The sequence below is a fragment of the Tyto alba genome, unplaced genomic scaffold (assembly GCF_018691265.1).
Source record: "Tyto alba isolate M040663 unplaced genomic scaffold, T.alba_DEE_v4.0 Super-Scaffold_9, whole genome shotgun sequence".
Classification (NCBI taxonomy): Eukaryota; Metazoa; Chordata; class Aves; order Strigiformes; family Tytonidae; genus Tyto; species Tyto alba.
The window spans coordinates 13,257,404-13,273,140 of NW_024881330.1; the positions used below are offsets into that span (position 1 = coordinate 13,257,404).

Genomic DNA, 15,737 nt, shown 5'->3' on the forward strand with positions numbered 1-15,737 from the left:
AACATCTCTTGAGGCATCTCCCTCCATTCACCTGCGTTTGACCTTCTGCTGACTCAAGCCCTGTCAAGACTTCTGGCAGTAACCCGGGGAAGGGGTAAGTCAAGGGGAAAATGTCTCTGTAACTTCTATGGCATCGATGCTGTGTTCTGCAGGTACCACATAAACATCACAGTGCTAGCTGCAAGACCTTTCCGACCTTGTTATAATTCCTCAGAAATACAGCCTTCAGGAGTGAAGTATTGTTTTTTTTTAAATTATTAATAAGACGATATCTGTACTGCTTAGAGGAAAGTCACTGGTGGCCTACCTGTTTTTATTTACAAATAAAATGGCACAATGCAGTCAGTCATTCTCTTCTGTCCCACTTAGGGCAAAGATGAGCCTGCAGCAAAATGACTTGATACACAGCATGATTCTGTAATTTTTGGAGCTAGGAACTCTATTTCTAAATATTAATAAGATGTCCCAACCTCAGAAGACCTTCATCCATTTTCATTTGGTTTAAGCATTCTTTCCTCCTCTCAAAACTGCAATCTCTGCCCTGAGCCCTCTCCCCACACCCCCCCACCCATAGGCAGCCCCACGCAGCCTGGGAAGCCTCTGAGCACTGGAGCCTCAAACCCATGTGTGACAGGCACTGCAATACAATATGAATTAATGGAGGGTATCTGTGATGTTATAATAATAAGGCCTAGAACTGCAACCATGGTTAAATACAGATCTGCGGCAGAAATAAATTCTTTCTGAGTCTGACCTGTGCTTCAGCAATGCAGATGTTGGCAGACAGGGTTAACCTTTCCTCACAGCTGTAATCAGCATGATGGATTCATCATTATATGGAAACTAAGATTTGTTTGGAGAAGGAAAGAAAAAGCAGACTGGGATTCTGGTGACTGTATTTGTTACCTACAGAAATGTTAGCATCTAGATCAGGGTTGGACAGAGATAGCTATAAGTGCTGCTATGAAATTCAAGAGCACAGTACCTGGTCTGTACATTTGGGACTGGGGGTATCCCAGGGACAGCCACTAAACCGGTTCCCTTCACCACCACCAAAAGCCTTCAGTTCCTAAATATCCGAAGCCAACAATTCTCCAGTTCTTTTCTTTCACCCCACAGCAGCTCACAGCTAAGACAACAGAGGTGCAGAATAACTAGGCTAATGAACTGTATCTCAGGCATCCAGACCTCTGCATTGCCTTCCACAGTCATAACGGGGAAGAGCATGGCTACATTAAAAGGCAGCATAGCTCAGGGATGGCAAAATGAGAAAGCACCTGCAAAGAGCAGCTTTTGTGACTTCCACAGTGCCGTGATGGATCAGTCAGGCAACAAAAGAGCAGCTGAACAACCAGGTGCAAGATCACTGCAGTCACCTGCTGGTTGTCCTCAGGTTGGAGACATACCTAACCCCAGCTAGTCCCGATGAGCTGCATGTTAAGTGTATTAGATTGGCATATTAAATAGGTCAGGGTGCTCTGGCATGTCACTAAGCCCTCCAGCCCAGCCTCCCTATGTGCTGCCTTGCTGAAGTCCTCTGAAAGAAGGAAACAGAACCTGTTGGGGAAATCTCAAAGACCTAAAATAAGCCTGATTTAAGCTAGCAGCTTCCTTGCAGCTTAACCCTGGCAGAAGGGAGCTCAGCACAGCTGGCCCAAGGATCCAGCAAGCACTGGCCATACTTAATCATCCTCAGGAGAGTGAGCAAGCAAGCAATTCAGCTGGGCTCCCTCCACTGCACTTTCAGCAGCAGAAATGCACCTACAGCACCCATCTGCCCTGCGAGAAGTTTTGCAAATGTGATGGCAGTGGGTCCTCACAGCCCCTCAGCAAGGCCAGTAATGTTGGATTTGCATCTCACTGACAAGAAAAAAGGCAGAGAAGCAACTTGCAGAGGCCCAGTGGAAGTCAGCAGCAGTGCTAATGTCAGAAGTTGAGCTCCCACACCCCGTTTAACCCGTTGTTTCTTCACCTGTGAATGTAGCAGGACGGAAAGAGGTGCTGAGGAGGCAGCCATTGCACGTGGAGGACATTGCCTGTTCCTAAAACACCTCAGTCTGCTGAAACAAAACACATTTCTGCAAGGTCTCGGGGGCATCAGGGAGAAGCTCCACATTCATACAAGCTATCCAAGCTCACGTCAGATGTGTGTCACCCCTCCTCTTTACACCCATGTTGGCTATACCCTGATCCACCTTGGCAGAGCTTCATTAGAAAGACCGAGACAAATTCATGCTGCTTTTTATTGGTAACAGTTCTCCTCCTGAAAATAAACAGCTTCAGTTTCCAGAGCCTTTTCAAACTTCTCTGCTGCTTGCTTGCGATCGTTTCCCACAGTTGCTCCAAAGCAGGATGTTTCTGAAGGCAGCAAGTGGCAGAGGCTGCCCCCCTCCATCTGCTGCTGCCAGTGATAAAACAAATCTGCTCCAGGGACAATGCTTTCATTGTTTTGCAAAGCAGTAAGGCAGCAAATGAATCCATCCCCAGTACAAAACGCCAGTGCCAATCGGTTCTTATCAGGGTGGAAAAGAACTGCATAGTGCTCCACTCTCCAAATCCAAACTGACCATTTCATCAGTATAAAAGTCAGAGGCTGTAATTGCTCTATAGCCCTAGATAATTTGGGGAAAGCACTTTCCTGGGACTGGTCTTTGAAGCCAGGAGATTATTAGGTCATGGCAAGGAGACGAGAGGTATATATCCACACATTTTCAATATACATAAACTATGCTCAGAATAAGGATTTATATTTTCTGCTAGGATTTCTGCAAAACCCAAGTGGAAACTTTTTCATCCCACCACTGTACACGTGTTGGGTGTTTGAGAAGTGAAGACAGCAAACTGGCTCACTGGAGCTGCTATAAAAAGCCAAAATCCTCTATGAAATATTCCCAAGTTGGAAGTGATACCCAGGGACACTTCGGTGTCATAGGCCATTCCCTCCCCTCTCCCTTTAAACATTTTTTAAAAGAAGAGACTATAAAAAGACTATAAAACCCAAACAAATGGGAACACAAACACTCAGCCTGTGCACATTTCAACCACAGCAGTCAAAACTATGGCCAGTCATCCGCTAAACCACCACCACCACCAAGCCCCAGATGGCCACCATTTCAGCCACCGCCCCACACTTTGAGTAGTGACTAGGTAAGCTCAAGGATCTGGAGCTGCTTCCTCTTAAAAATCCCTTAAATCAGGTTGAAAGCAGCTGGGTTGGACCAGTCTCTGCACAGAGATGGGTTCCCTGCAGAGCAGCTTTGTGCAGCGATCAAACTCTGCAGGGTGTCCAACTTCTGCAGAGCTCCCTGGGGCAGAAATTTGCTGAGGATCAGGGGACAGGAAGCAGGAAGGGCTGGTTGCATCCCATTTGTCAATAAATTTATCTGCAAAAGTCAAAACTGCTTTGGTTGTAGAAGCCCAGTTCTGCAAAATCTGGGGTTTTTTAAACTAAGCCTGACCCAAGAGGATAGATAGTCTTTACCGGACATATATGGTAATTTTAAAAACCCCTTATTTGTCAGGTAAACTCATCTAATGACTTCTTTGAAGCATTTGAAGATTTTTCTGTCATTTTTCCCTTCATGTGCAAGTCAAGTTTGATTGGCAGTCTGACGCTTGCTATTAAATTAGTGCCTATTTTTAAACCTCAGGGACCATAATGTATGAAAAAGCAGACTTTAAGCAGATGAAACCCGTAAAACCACGTGAGAACAGAGGAAGGGACAAGCAAAGCTCCAGAGTGATCAGGCAGCTCAAGTATGCCAGCATAAATCGTCACAGGGGCACCTGATCCCAGAATAAAAATAACCCTATCCAGAATGACGTATCTGCTTTGAAGCATAATTACCCTCTTCCTGGGATGTCACTCAATTCCCTGTTCTAGAAAAATTAAACTTTATAAGGGGTTATGATTGGAAAGATTTATTTCAGTGTCACAAATACAGCATAACAGTTAAAAGGAGTCCACGACATTAAAAAAAAAGCTTGCTGCATTTTTCTCCCCCTGCATGTAACCTCCTAGGTCTATTAACACTTTGTAAGGCTTCTGACAACATTGGTCTTTTAATTTTTCTCATGCACCGAGAAATCCTTCCAAATGTTAATGGCTACATACAGCCTTGCTGCTCTGAAAGACTCAGTTATCAGTGCATGCCCTCAGGAGACAGTTTCTTCTTACAGAGACACTCAGTGGCCGTGGCAGCTCAGTGGCCAAGCTGTCCCTTCCAGCCCTGGGTCCCTGCACAGACCTTTCTGAAGAGATCCTGGATGACAGGACCCTGAGATGTTCAGGAGCAGTTTGGGATGCATTTCCTCTCCATCTCTTCTCGTCCAGCACGGTAAATACGCTGCGAGTGGGAAGGGGAGGCGTGCAGCGAGGTACAGGCAGGAGCCTTGTCTGACAGACACAGCGTGGCTCTGTCGTGGGGAAAAGCCCTTTCCAAAGAGCAGTTGTGTGCTGGAATAGCAACACTGAGCAAGTCGTGGGTTTGACAACAGAAGCAGAGGAAATGGAGTGGAAAGAGCTGCAAAAGCAACCCCGGCCCAGCAGTCCTGGCAGAGAAATGCAGCAGCAATAGCAAGAAAATTCCTGCAACTCTCCTCAGTTGAGTGGTACCATCTATTTCGACTCTTCCCTGACAGCCCTGCTAAGAGCCCGGAGATATCCCAGTGTCAGACTTCCCTTGAATCACCCCACCAGCACTGCTAATTGATCTCAGCACACACTAATTGAACTCAGAAGGGGAGATTTTTTCCATCATGGCAACTTCCTTCAGTGTCAGACCACATAGTGTTTAATCAAACTAAACTTGTCATCTGAATATTTTAAGAAATCCATCTGAGCTCTTCTCTACTCAAGCAAATGGAAATCTGTTAAGAACATTAAAAATTCTTAAGCTTTTTTTTCTTAAGGTCCAATAAGATCTATGCACTAAGAATCACTTCTTCCTCTCTCTCCTCTTCTCCCACAAAATATTATGTGACTATATATCTGTTAGCCTATAAATAAAGTAAAGCATAACCTGGTGCCCAGGGGATACTTGCCTACAAATGACGTTAAGACAATCTGTCACGCCATGCCACCGGCTTGGGTTTGCAACAAGCCAGGCAATGCCCACCCCATGTGAGAGCAGCAGGAAACCCAGGCTTAGTTTGCTAATGTAGGATGGTCCAAACAAGATGGACACAGGGATGAAACTCTGCTTTTGGGGACGTCTACTGGGTCTGCATTGCTGAAGTGATCCAGGGGTCCCCTCCTTTAAGCACGAAGCAGGAGATGGTCTTTGCCCCGTGGCTGTATGCACACTGACTGCCAGCAAGCGCGGGCAGAGGTTGGCAGCTGGGCGTGCTGGTGTGCTCCCCCCCAGCCCAACCTGTATGTCCCATAACCCTCACTCAAGTGATAACCACCAGTGACGGTGGTTATCAGTGACTGTAGTTACTGACTACACCTGTAGTCAGTACGTAAATACAACTACAAGTCAACTATCTTACCCCATAAGCAGCAGACAGCCCAGAGCCCGTTGAGCTTTCTTGCACAGCAGCGGGCTGCGCACCAGGACCTCCCCTTGGCTAGGGACGCCTCTCAAGGTTACTTCTTGAGGCGGAGAGATTCCTTGCTGCAACAGATTCAGTGATTAATGGCATGCTAAATTTTGAAATCTTAGCTAAGTGACATAAAGGATTGATTGTGCATATATAATCCTTTAGACATAAAGCAACTCTGGGACTAGGAGTGGATCTAGCCGCACCTAGACTACACTCTCAGAAAGCATTTAGAAAGCAAGGGGGTCTGTTCTGAACCTTGTGAGTCAGCAGAAGGGTCTCCATGAGTTTTGTCTGACCCTGTCCTCTATGCAGTAAATATCAAGTGAACCTTGCCATCAAACCTTGTTAAACCACTGTTGCATTTACTACCAAACTTTGTTAAATCACTGTTTTATATCAAGAAACATATTGCTGCTTCCCTTTTACAGGTGAAATGTGTCACTCCATCCACAACACTGGGCTGTTTGAACAGTACAATCTCATCATCTTTGAGAAAAGGAATTGGTCAGGTGGGGATGTGGCTCACAGGCTATCGGGCACACCATGCCAATGCCTCCTGAGGTCCTCAGCAGACCACTGCTGCGGGAACTGCTCAGGCACACAGCAAGAAGCCACTTCTGCCCTGTGGGCACTTGCAAAGATGAAGTAAAAGTGAGAAGCCAAGCCAGAAGCTGCAGTCAGAAACTTAACACCTTCACCATAAACTCATCCACTCTCTGCAGATGAAGATTTAGCCAGGAATAAGGACAGGAGGGGAAAGGGCCTGCCTAGAAAAGCAAAAGTACATATTTCTAAAATCAAAAGTTTCTGGGTAGCTGCTCTCACTCTTAACCTCTTAGCTGTTGTGTCTGCTCCTCAGTAGACACAACAGCACTTTTCTGCACTAGACTAGTGTCTGATTTTTTAAATGCAAGACTGCTCTCTGTTGGATTGCAGAAGCCCTGCCTGCTGTTTGCATCCTATTAAACCTGTCAGACAGCAACTGGTACTTTTCCAGTATCAGCAGGACAGTGGTACCACTGGGTGGGAATTAAAAATCATTTTATGAAAAAGGAAACAGTTCGTTCTGCATATTAAGAAAACATTATCCATATTTTTCCCTTGATAAACAAAGCAGCTGTTCTGGCCAACTCAGAGCAAGGACTATAAACTATTCTTCTACATGGGATGCCATTTTTTTTTCTCCCCCCCCTAATTGCAGGCTATGGAGTTTTTTCCCGTAATATGCAGCTATTTATATGAATTATACCCGTTACAGCAAAGACAACCATACCACTTCAGAGTAATGGCACACCTGGTTCAGTGCAGAGTTTGAGTGCCCTGCAGCTGCACAGGGAAAAAGGGTCCATCGCACACATAAAGGCATCTTGGGCCCATGAAGCTTCCTTTCAGCAAGTCAGCACTTTCTATCCAGCACTGCTCGTAAAAGGTCCCCAACCAGTTCCAATTTTGCTGGTCTAATGTGCAAATTTACACAAAGTGCACAGAGGTGCCCAGGCCCAGCTTCACGCAAGCGTCTACTTTGGCACACACTGATCAACCTGAGTCTCTCTCGCTAAGCAGAGGTTGACTCGGGCATCACATGTGTTTATGCAGCCTCATGTGTGTATTTTGTAGCCAAGGCCAAGCTCTCTGCTGCTGCTGGCGTTGGGTGGGGCAGGATGCCTTTGCCCAACTCACCTCACTTAGAACAAGGCCAGCAACATCCCCAGGAGCTGCTGGCTCTATCAACTCAGTCTGCAGGCTTGACCTAGATAAATTCATTCCTTCATTGCATTAACTCAAGTCAAAAGATAATCTCCAGACCATTTTGTCCAGAAGAACTGGCTTCATTTTATCTCTTTTCACTCATACCCCATGGCACCTTCATTTCCTGTACAGCTAGCCTGAAGACAAACATACAGAACACTTCCATTACAGATCCTGCCATCTGTTTAATAATGGATTTGAGATGCATCTGCTCTGAAAAGCCGAAATGAAAATGCCGTATCTCCTTCCCCCTTTTGAAGTACTATCATGTGTGTGTTACCATGGATAAACCTTCGGTTTTGTCACTGACATCTATTCAGACCCCTTGGGACATACTCTGCATAGTTGTAAAATCAGTTCTCTAGGAAGAGGGCAAGAAATGTTGCTCCAATGAAGAATATGAGCCAACATAAACAGGTTTGTTAGCCAAATAAACTAATACTTTAGAAACTGCCATATAGAAAGTCAGCTAATAATACTTTATCGACTGCCTCGGAAGAAAGTGCTGAGGAAAAGAGCTCTCTTCAGTAATTCACAAGGTCAGAAATAGAGTCAACCTAGACAAATCACTAGTCAGGATCAATGCAGAGCAAGAAGTGCAAGGAATGCTACAGAACTGAGATTCAGCAGTCTTCCGAATACAAATCCCAAATCTGTTTCTGAATCAAATGGCTACACTAGCACTGTCAGACTTGCCAGGCACCTGAGAGTACCAGACCCAAGAGAGGGGATGCTCCATGCCAATTTTCTATCTATGTGTTAAAAAGGTGTTTCAAATTCACTCTTCCATCCTCCCAACCACAATTAGCAAAAAATCGTATGCAAACAGCACTGGCTTAAAGCCACATTCCTCCTCCTGCCTCTAAGGTATCAAACCCACGTTCCTCACGTTGCTCACTCGAGTCCCACGCATTTGCTCAGTGCTGAACCACCTTTCCAGAGCTGGACTCCAGTCCTCCAGGAAAACTGAGTTAAAGTAAGCCTGCCCTCACTGGGTTTACAGCGGGTGAACAAACATGAATGTGAACCAGTTGCATATAAGGAGGAACAAAGTCCTACATCCCATCCTTCACTCAGAGGTCCCTGGCTCTGCTTCAAAAGCCAGAACTTGGCCAACCTGGAGCTAATGCTTAATCTAAGAGATGCTGTCGCATATGGCAGTGCTTATGGCATCAAGAAGTTCATTATAACTGATGAACGCCATTCGTCATATCAATATTTGCCAAAGGCTTAGTCCTATTGTTTTATAAACAGCTAGATGATATTCTGCAAGTAACATTTTAACCAAATCTATTTTCTGAAGCCTCTTTATCCAGTAAGAAGAGCTCTGCCTGTTAATTATATGAAACTGCCTTACTTCAGTAGCACTCATTAGCAAAGAACATCCACGTGAATAACACTTTTAATTAAAAAAAAAAAAAAAATTGATTCTGCCTGTTGCTGGAAGTCAAGACAATAACAAGAGAAGTGCTGACACCTACAGGGCAAGATGTTTGTATGTCTAGAAACCTCCATCTGGTAGATCCTACTACATCACTCACACTCTATGGTCCAGTTCAACAAGCATATGATTTCAGAGTATGACAGCTACTTGATCTGATTTAATTTAAAAAATTATTGGAGTAATCTCTCATCACTTATTTTCAAAACATGTTTTGTTTTTATACATCAGGTGAAAATACAATCCAGGCCAATTCATGTTGATTGTTTGAAGGAGTTCAGAGCACTGGAAAAACAAGCCATGAGACCACTTTCCAATTCTATTTCTACTCCCTGCTTCCCAGTCTGCTTACACCCTCTGCACCTCTCACTTCTGTGTCTAACTTCTTTTCCAATTTTTTGGGGGTAGGAATGGTTCCTAAGGGCTTGTAATTAAGAGCTGCATTTCCATTTCTCTATTCTGTAAGAGTGAGGTCTAGGATATAACAGGTCAGATAGATACTTCCCCTCTTTTCCTAGCACTTTTTCTAGACTATTATTCCTTCTCCCTTCTCATAATCTGATTCTTTTCATTTCCATTTCTGATCCCCAGTTGAATGTATTCCTTCTATTGCAATAAGTATTTTCAGTCAACACCAGGCCAAGCCTCTATTTGCTAAAAAACCTCGTGGCTCATACACATGCTATACATGTCACAGGCTATACAGATACAGAGATACAGGACACAGATCCATAATGTAAAGAGGCAATTAAACAAACTAGGTATCCATTAATTTGCAGGAATCCATCACTGGTATTCATTAAAGCTGTCACAAACTAATGCCTCATCATCCTATTTGCATAGTGATACTTTTTGATTCACTTTTGTTAAGCTGTGCAGAATCACCCAACAAAAGAATCAAGCACAGGAGTTAGCTGCAGCCCTAAAGCCTGTTACTGAAGACAGCAATTTGAGTTTGCAGCACCTGAGCACATCACGTAACACCACTCAGCTCTGTGTGCACAAGATGGAACTCTGACCCACATAGCTCCTTGCAGCCCCAGAAGTACTTTGAGCCCAGCTCAATTCCTAAAGCCTGCCCAGTCCCAGATCACCAGAAAGGCCCATTTCCAAAAGGCATCTTGTACCATGTAGTTCCTAAGTAAGTGAACCTGATTATCAAAGTCACCCAAAGCCTAATTCAATAAGCATTAAAAAGCCTGGCTTTGATCCAGGAGACAGGGGGAAATACTAGTATTAGCTAAGTGCTGAACAATAAAAGCAGATACATTTTATCTGTGGTCCAAAAGCAGCCTTGAGCTCTATCCCGATGTCAAAACTAGAGGCAAGCATTTGGAGTATTCAAGTGGAACAAAAGGACTTAAAAGTTAAGGGAAAGAAAAAAAGTGGTTGTATCGGTAGTTAATGACATACACATTCTCAAGAAAGTCAGGGATAGAATAAAGGACAGTTTAAACCCAAGAAGGAGGTTATTACGTCTCTTTCATCATACAGGTCTGTATTTCTTTTTATATTGTAATCAGTCAGACTCTCTGTAGTTATACTGCTAAAATGAATCCTCAAACTGGATTACTTTTAATAAATACATAACAATTTTGAACTCATTTCTTCCAAGTTCCTAGTCAAAAACGTCTGTAGTCAAAGAAAATGGGTAAGACACCACATGCACAAGTGTCTTTAAATATCTAGTATCAAACACTACAGGTTCAGACTGTGGCTGTAGGAGACAATATACACCATCCTCTTGTATCATCCCTTCTCCTTAGAAGTTAAGCATATGCTATGGAAAAGACTACACTAAAAATAAAGGGTTTCCATTGGTAAAACTGCATTTCTGCAGAATTGCACGCATAAAGGAAAAAGATATTTTGATGGCATTTGGTAGTCTTGAGCACTACGGTGACAAGAGTGACATTGTAGTGCTGTGCCCAAGAAGAAAAATGCATGTGAAGGATTCTGCGCATGGTTTGACCTACACCACAGTTTATTTGTAAACATTTGATACATGTGCCAATAATTTATTTGAACACAGACTTTGTACAATTCAATGTATAATATTAACAATGTCACACCAGAAGAACACAACTGTGTTCAGTTACAGTCGTACTTCAAAACCTTCAAAATACAAACTGTTAGGAACTAACAAGAAACTGAAGGAAAAATTGAGAACAATGGGTGGGGGGAGAAAATGAAATAAGTCATGATCAAAAAACCTGAAAACAAACATAATACTTTCTAGTTGGCTCCTGAACATCTTCAGGTATATCCATCTAGACCGAATACTACTTGGGTTGTGCTGGAACACAAAGCCAACCTCTCTTCTGCAAGTTAAAAATCTCGCTGAAGATGGAAACTTAAAACAGCTTTACAATGTGTAATGCATGTGATTTTCCCCACTGTCAATAAAACTACCTGAAGAAATTGATTTAATTCATCTTTATTTGCAATACAATATAAAATAGATTCTTTTGGTATGAAGATCTCTTGAGATCTTATTTTTTTTACACCATATTTAAAACAAAAGTCACATACTTTGAGTAAAGCCTCTGGACCATCCCAAGCACTGGAGCTGTAGATGAGTTTCAGGTATTTTATGAACTTCTTTGGTTGCAATCTATTCAATAAACTTCAGATATGCAGACTTGAACACTTAAGCTCCTAAACTAGTGTTGAAGCACCTAGATTAGAGTGGCTCAAGTTCTAAAAAACTGCAACATATCTGGAATTCTTACCATTAACTGTAAGATTTATGGGTATTAAACAACTCTGAAGAGCAGGCTACTTTTATTTAGAAACTTTACTTTAGTCAACCTAATAACAAAGGGTATCCTTCACTTAGTAACACTGAAGAATATGCAGTGATAAGAAATTTTCATCCATTTTCAAACTTTCATACAACTTGTGCTATCATCACTTTACATACTAGTATAGACAGTGCATGGCAAAATTCGATACAGTACGCCAAACTAGCTCATCTACTACAGCTCACTGTAGCACTAAATGTAACATCTATAGTACTGAAAGTGTAAGCCATCATCTACTGCTTAGTTCCTCTACAGTGCTAGATATTGGCTTAATCTCCACATAACAATTCTCACAGTAAATGTTTCCTCTGCCACTTCTAGCAGATTGACATCCAATTACTCTTTAATTTATTTTGAAGGAAATAAGGCAACTTAAAAAAAAAAATGCTATGGAGAGTATGCACATCCAGTACAAAAGTCACTGTAGTGTAAATGATCAGCTTTATAATCAAGTCCTGTAATATACGCAAAATACTAAATTCAGCTGCTGTTGGTAAAAAACAAAAATAAAACAGATGTAAGAAAGCAGCACTGACCAAACTGAAGTACTACAGACTTCCAGTTTCTTGGAGCGCAAGTCCTACACTGAGATTTTAGGAATGTATATAAAGCAAAGGAAAAAAAAAAAAAAAAACCAAACGCAATTTTCACAGTTGTAACTGAAGCCACTGCATTATCCTATCGCGGTATGTTTGTCCTTTTCAGACTTTTGCCATGTTTTTTCTTCAGCCATACAGAAAAGGATACAAACCTAAATATTGCCATTTTTCTTCCTGCTGTTTTCCAACATCATCTATGCCATAGATTCCTGGTCCATTACATATTGTAGGCTAGTAATGACAGGATGGTTAAGTCTTGTTTTTAATTGTGACTATTTAAAACGAGGCAGTTCCAGTAAATAGAGTACTTTAGACAGCTGGGTTAAAAGTGTTAACATTTTACATCTCTTGTTCTCCTTGTGTACTAAATGGGACAGACTTTCTCTAAGCTGGCAAAAAGTTGTTATTGCCTAATATAGACAAAGTGAAATCATGCTACATAAAATCACGCCCTACAAACAGAGCTAGAACATGATTTTAGATGAAACGGCTCACTGTTGATGTTTGTCATAATCAGCAGCTAGTAGTTAAAGGAAAACAGATTCCGAGAAGTTTCTGCCTACACATCCTCTGCTGTTACCTTCCTTTGCTAATGACTTGCGAAAAATCAAGAGCTCTGTTCTTTCAAACGCTAATCAACAGGACAGATGTAGTTATCCACTTAAACTCAACTTATGACATCAAGTTCTCCCAAAGGAATCACCAGCTTCAAGTAACAACGGAGGACTGACTCCCAGTGTGACTAAATCTCAAACACTCCTGGTTTCATACAAAGAGCAAGATGAATCCATTATCATGAAGAACCCCATGCACAGAGCCAACCACTTCAGCCCTTTCATAATTCCACAGTTCCATCAAATTCTGCCAGCAATGAAAGTGCACCACTCGTCTTCGGAGTGGCCTTTGTCATCAGCAGGCCTTCGAGTCTGCACTAACTCAGCCTCTGTGAGCATCACATCTCTTTGTTGTACTGATTTGTCAAGGCCCCAGTGTTAAGCTGAACTACAGGACTCAACAATTCTTAATGCCCCATGTCACCATGATACTTTTTTTTTTTTTAAACAGTTGATATCACTGAGCTTTCAGAGGAAGAGCCAAATCTCTTACCTTTATACAGAAAGATTTTCAGTACTACAGTACAAAACTAAACAGAATTTATGTCTGAGTAACGAACATAGAAAACTACTATTGCAATTTTGTGGTGACAGCATAGAAATTTAACAATCATCAGAAAGCCTAGAAAGGGCGTGTTTAGTTACAAAAGAAAGATTGTCTCAAGATAAAAATAGTGCTGACAGCTAAAAAGCTCTCTGTTGCAGCAAGATATGCAGTAATGAGTAACAAGTTCTAAACTGTTTAAGCACTTCCCCAATACTGCAACACAACACATTTTTGGAACACTACTTTTACACGGGTTATGCTGCAGCAGCAGTACACTTCTTAGAGGTTGGCACTAGGAATTAACCATAATAGAAGAAAGGCATTTAGTGATCAATGTATGAGAATCCCTATTTAACCTGTTCCTTAGGTGTGGTTAAAAAAAACTGAGGAAGGGGACCATCCATTCCATTCAGATAATACACCTTCTTTGAACATGAGATTCTTGGCAGGAAGTGGAACACCCATATCTGCAGAAATAGGCTGCAAAAGCGAACTTGAAGAACCAGCATCATGGAGCTGATCCAGTGTTGAAATACCTTCCTAAAAGCAAAAGAAAGAAAAAGCGTCTTAAAACCAAGACAAACAATAAAGGATTTAACAGGTAGAATATGACAGGCTAATCTAATCAGCAAATACACTTAGTGTTGCAGAAGTGTGTTATTTTAATCCAATAAATACCAAACCATTATGAAAATAAAGGCAGAATAAATAAAAGGAAGCATGAAACAAACCTATGCTTACCTCAGCTGCATCTGTGCACGCACTATTTGGCTTCCAAGAAACCTTCTGGGAAGCCTGAGGCTTAAATTCAAATGAAAGACCTAGCAAAATGAATGTAAAGCTACAAAATCTTCAGGACAGTTATCAAACTGGTATTTATCCCATACTGTGCTAAGAGGTGTACATGTATTTGGAGGCACTGACTTGACTGTATTTTCAGTAGTTTTACTTCCAAGAAGTTTGGTTTTCTCAGCTTAATAATCACTCCAGTACCTTCTTTTAGTCTCTCTATGACCGTCACCAAGAAAAGTGTATCTCAGAGAGAACATTTAAGAGATTGGGACAGGACTCACTTGATACTGTTTGACAGATGGTTTCAAGTTTTCAAATCTACTGGGAATCTCCAAGATTCTCATGAGGCAGCAGTTTCAGGATCACACCATTCATAACACTACCTGGTTATGTAACCTGAAAGTTCCTTACCTTACTGAAAACACAGAATTTTAGAGAAAAGTATCATAAGACATAAGCAGCTATGCAGATTCCATGATACACATGGACATGCCTTGCTAGCATATACTTCCACACAGAATTATAGCAGGCTGCAGACCTGGCGTCTGTTATTCCTCCTTACTTGCTACACAAAATCCCTAATCTCTAGCTATGCTCTTAAAATCCTCCCAGAGGATGTACTTTTCATATTTATACTCATTCAACACCAAGTTCTAGAGGATCTTAGGACAAGTGCAGAAAGTAACTGGTATGAAATACATGTTAATGTATTTAGTTCTTTTCCTAAGGGAGCACAGTTGACTTGAGATGCAGATAAAATTGCAAAAGATTAGCATATCCATGGTGTGCAGTAAACCCCCCTAACAGTTTTTGCTGGTTACTAACCAGCAAAATAGACTGTCATACAACAGGAGGAGTGAAGAACAGTTTTGCTTGCAAGTCCCATAAACAATGAAACTAATTGCACACAAGATGTAATCACAAAAGTTAGAGACAAATATTAAATAAGGCTAGAAAAGGAATAGGGAAGTACTCACTTTTTACTACCAGTAGAATTTGAGGTTGATAGTTCTCTTATTACAGTTACCATTTAAAGAAAAAGCAAATAAAACAAACCATGTATGTTTCCATACACCCAAGAATGGCAAGTAGGAAGGCAAAAAGAGCTGACAGACTATACAGAATTATCTACATCTGGGTTATTGCTCCTTACCTGGAATGAATGAACAAAATTAAGGACCTGAAGAGACAGCTTTCTACTGGAATGTAAGAGCTTTTGAAGGCTGTCAAAAACAAGAGAAATTATGTCCAAGCTGCACGAATTTTTACAAGTACCACAATAGTGACTTTCTCACAAGTAACTCTAGTAGTACCTAACATCATATGACAAAGTTAAAAGCTTTTACACAGAAAGCCTGATAATATTGTCATCACTGAAGAGGTGCTTGTCTCATGTGCTCTTGAGTCTAGTCAGCTAAATGCCATTTTCCCTACAATTTACATCACACTAATGTGAAACTACTGCAATTGAAAAATGATATTTTACATAAGATATTAATACAGTAGACTTTATCATGTCACATTTTTATCTAGGACAGTCTGGTAACATGACTTTTAAGCAGCAGATTAGTGTCACACTTAAAAAGCAGGTCAACTGTTATATTAAAATCCCTGAGCCGTGTTTTCAAGCAGCCTTATTTTTGG

At 41.7% G+C, this 15,737-nt stretch overlaps 1 protein-coding gene across 2 annotated transcripts in view; it reads right to left on the reverse strand.

Moving 5' to 3' along the window:
- Positions 1 to 10,700: 10,700 nt before the first annotated feature.
- Positions 10,701 to 15,737, reverse strand: part of FAM91A1 (family with sequence similarity 91 member A1) — a 28,078-nt gene continuing 23,041 nt past the window's right edge. For both annotated transcript variants that reach the window (XM_042785924.1, XM_042785923.1), the window contains exons 23-24: positions 15,247 to 15,316; positions 10,701 to 13,841 (exon numbers count right to left, since the gene is read on the reverse strand). In XM_042785924.1, coding sequence (XP_042641858.1) covers positions 13,665 to 13,841; positions 15,247 to 15,316 — 247 coding nt within the window. In that variant the 3' untranslated portion in view covers positions 10,701 to 13,664. The remainder of the gene's footprint in view (positions 13,842 to 15,246; positions 15,317 to 15,737) is intronic.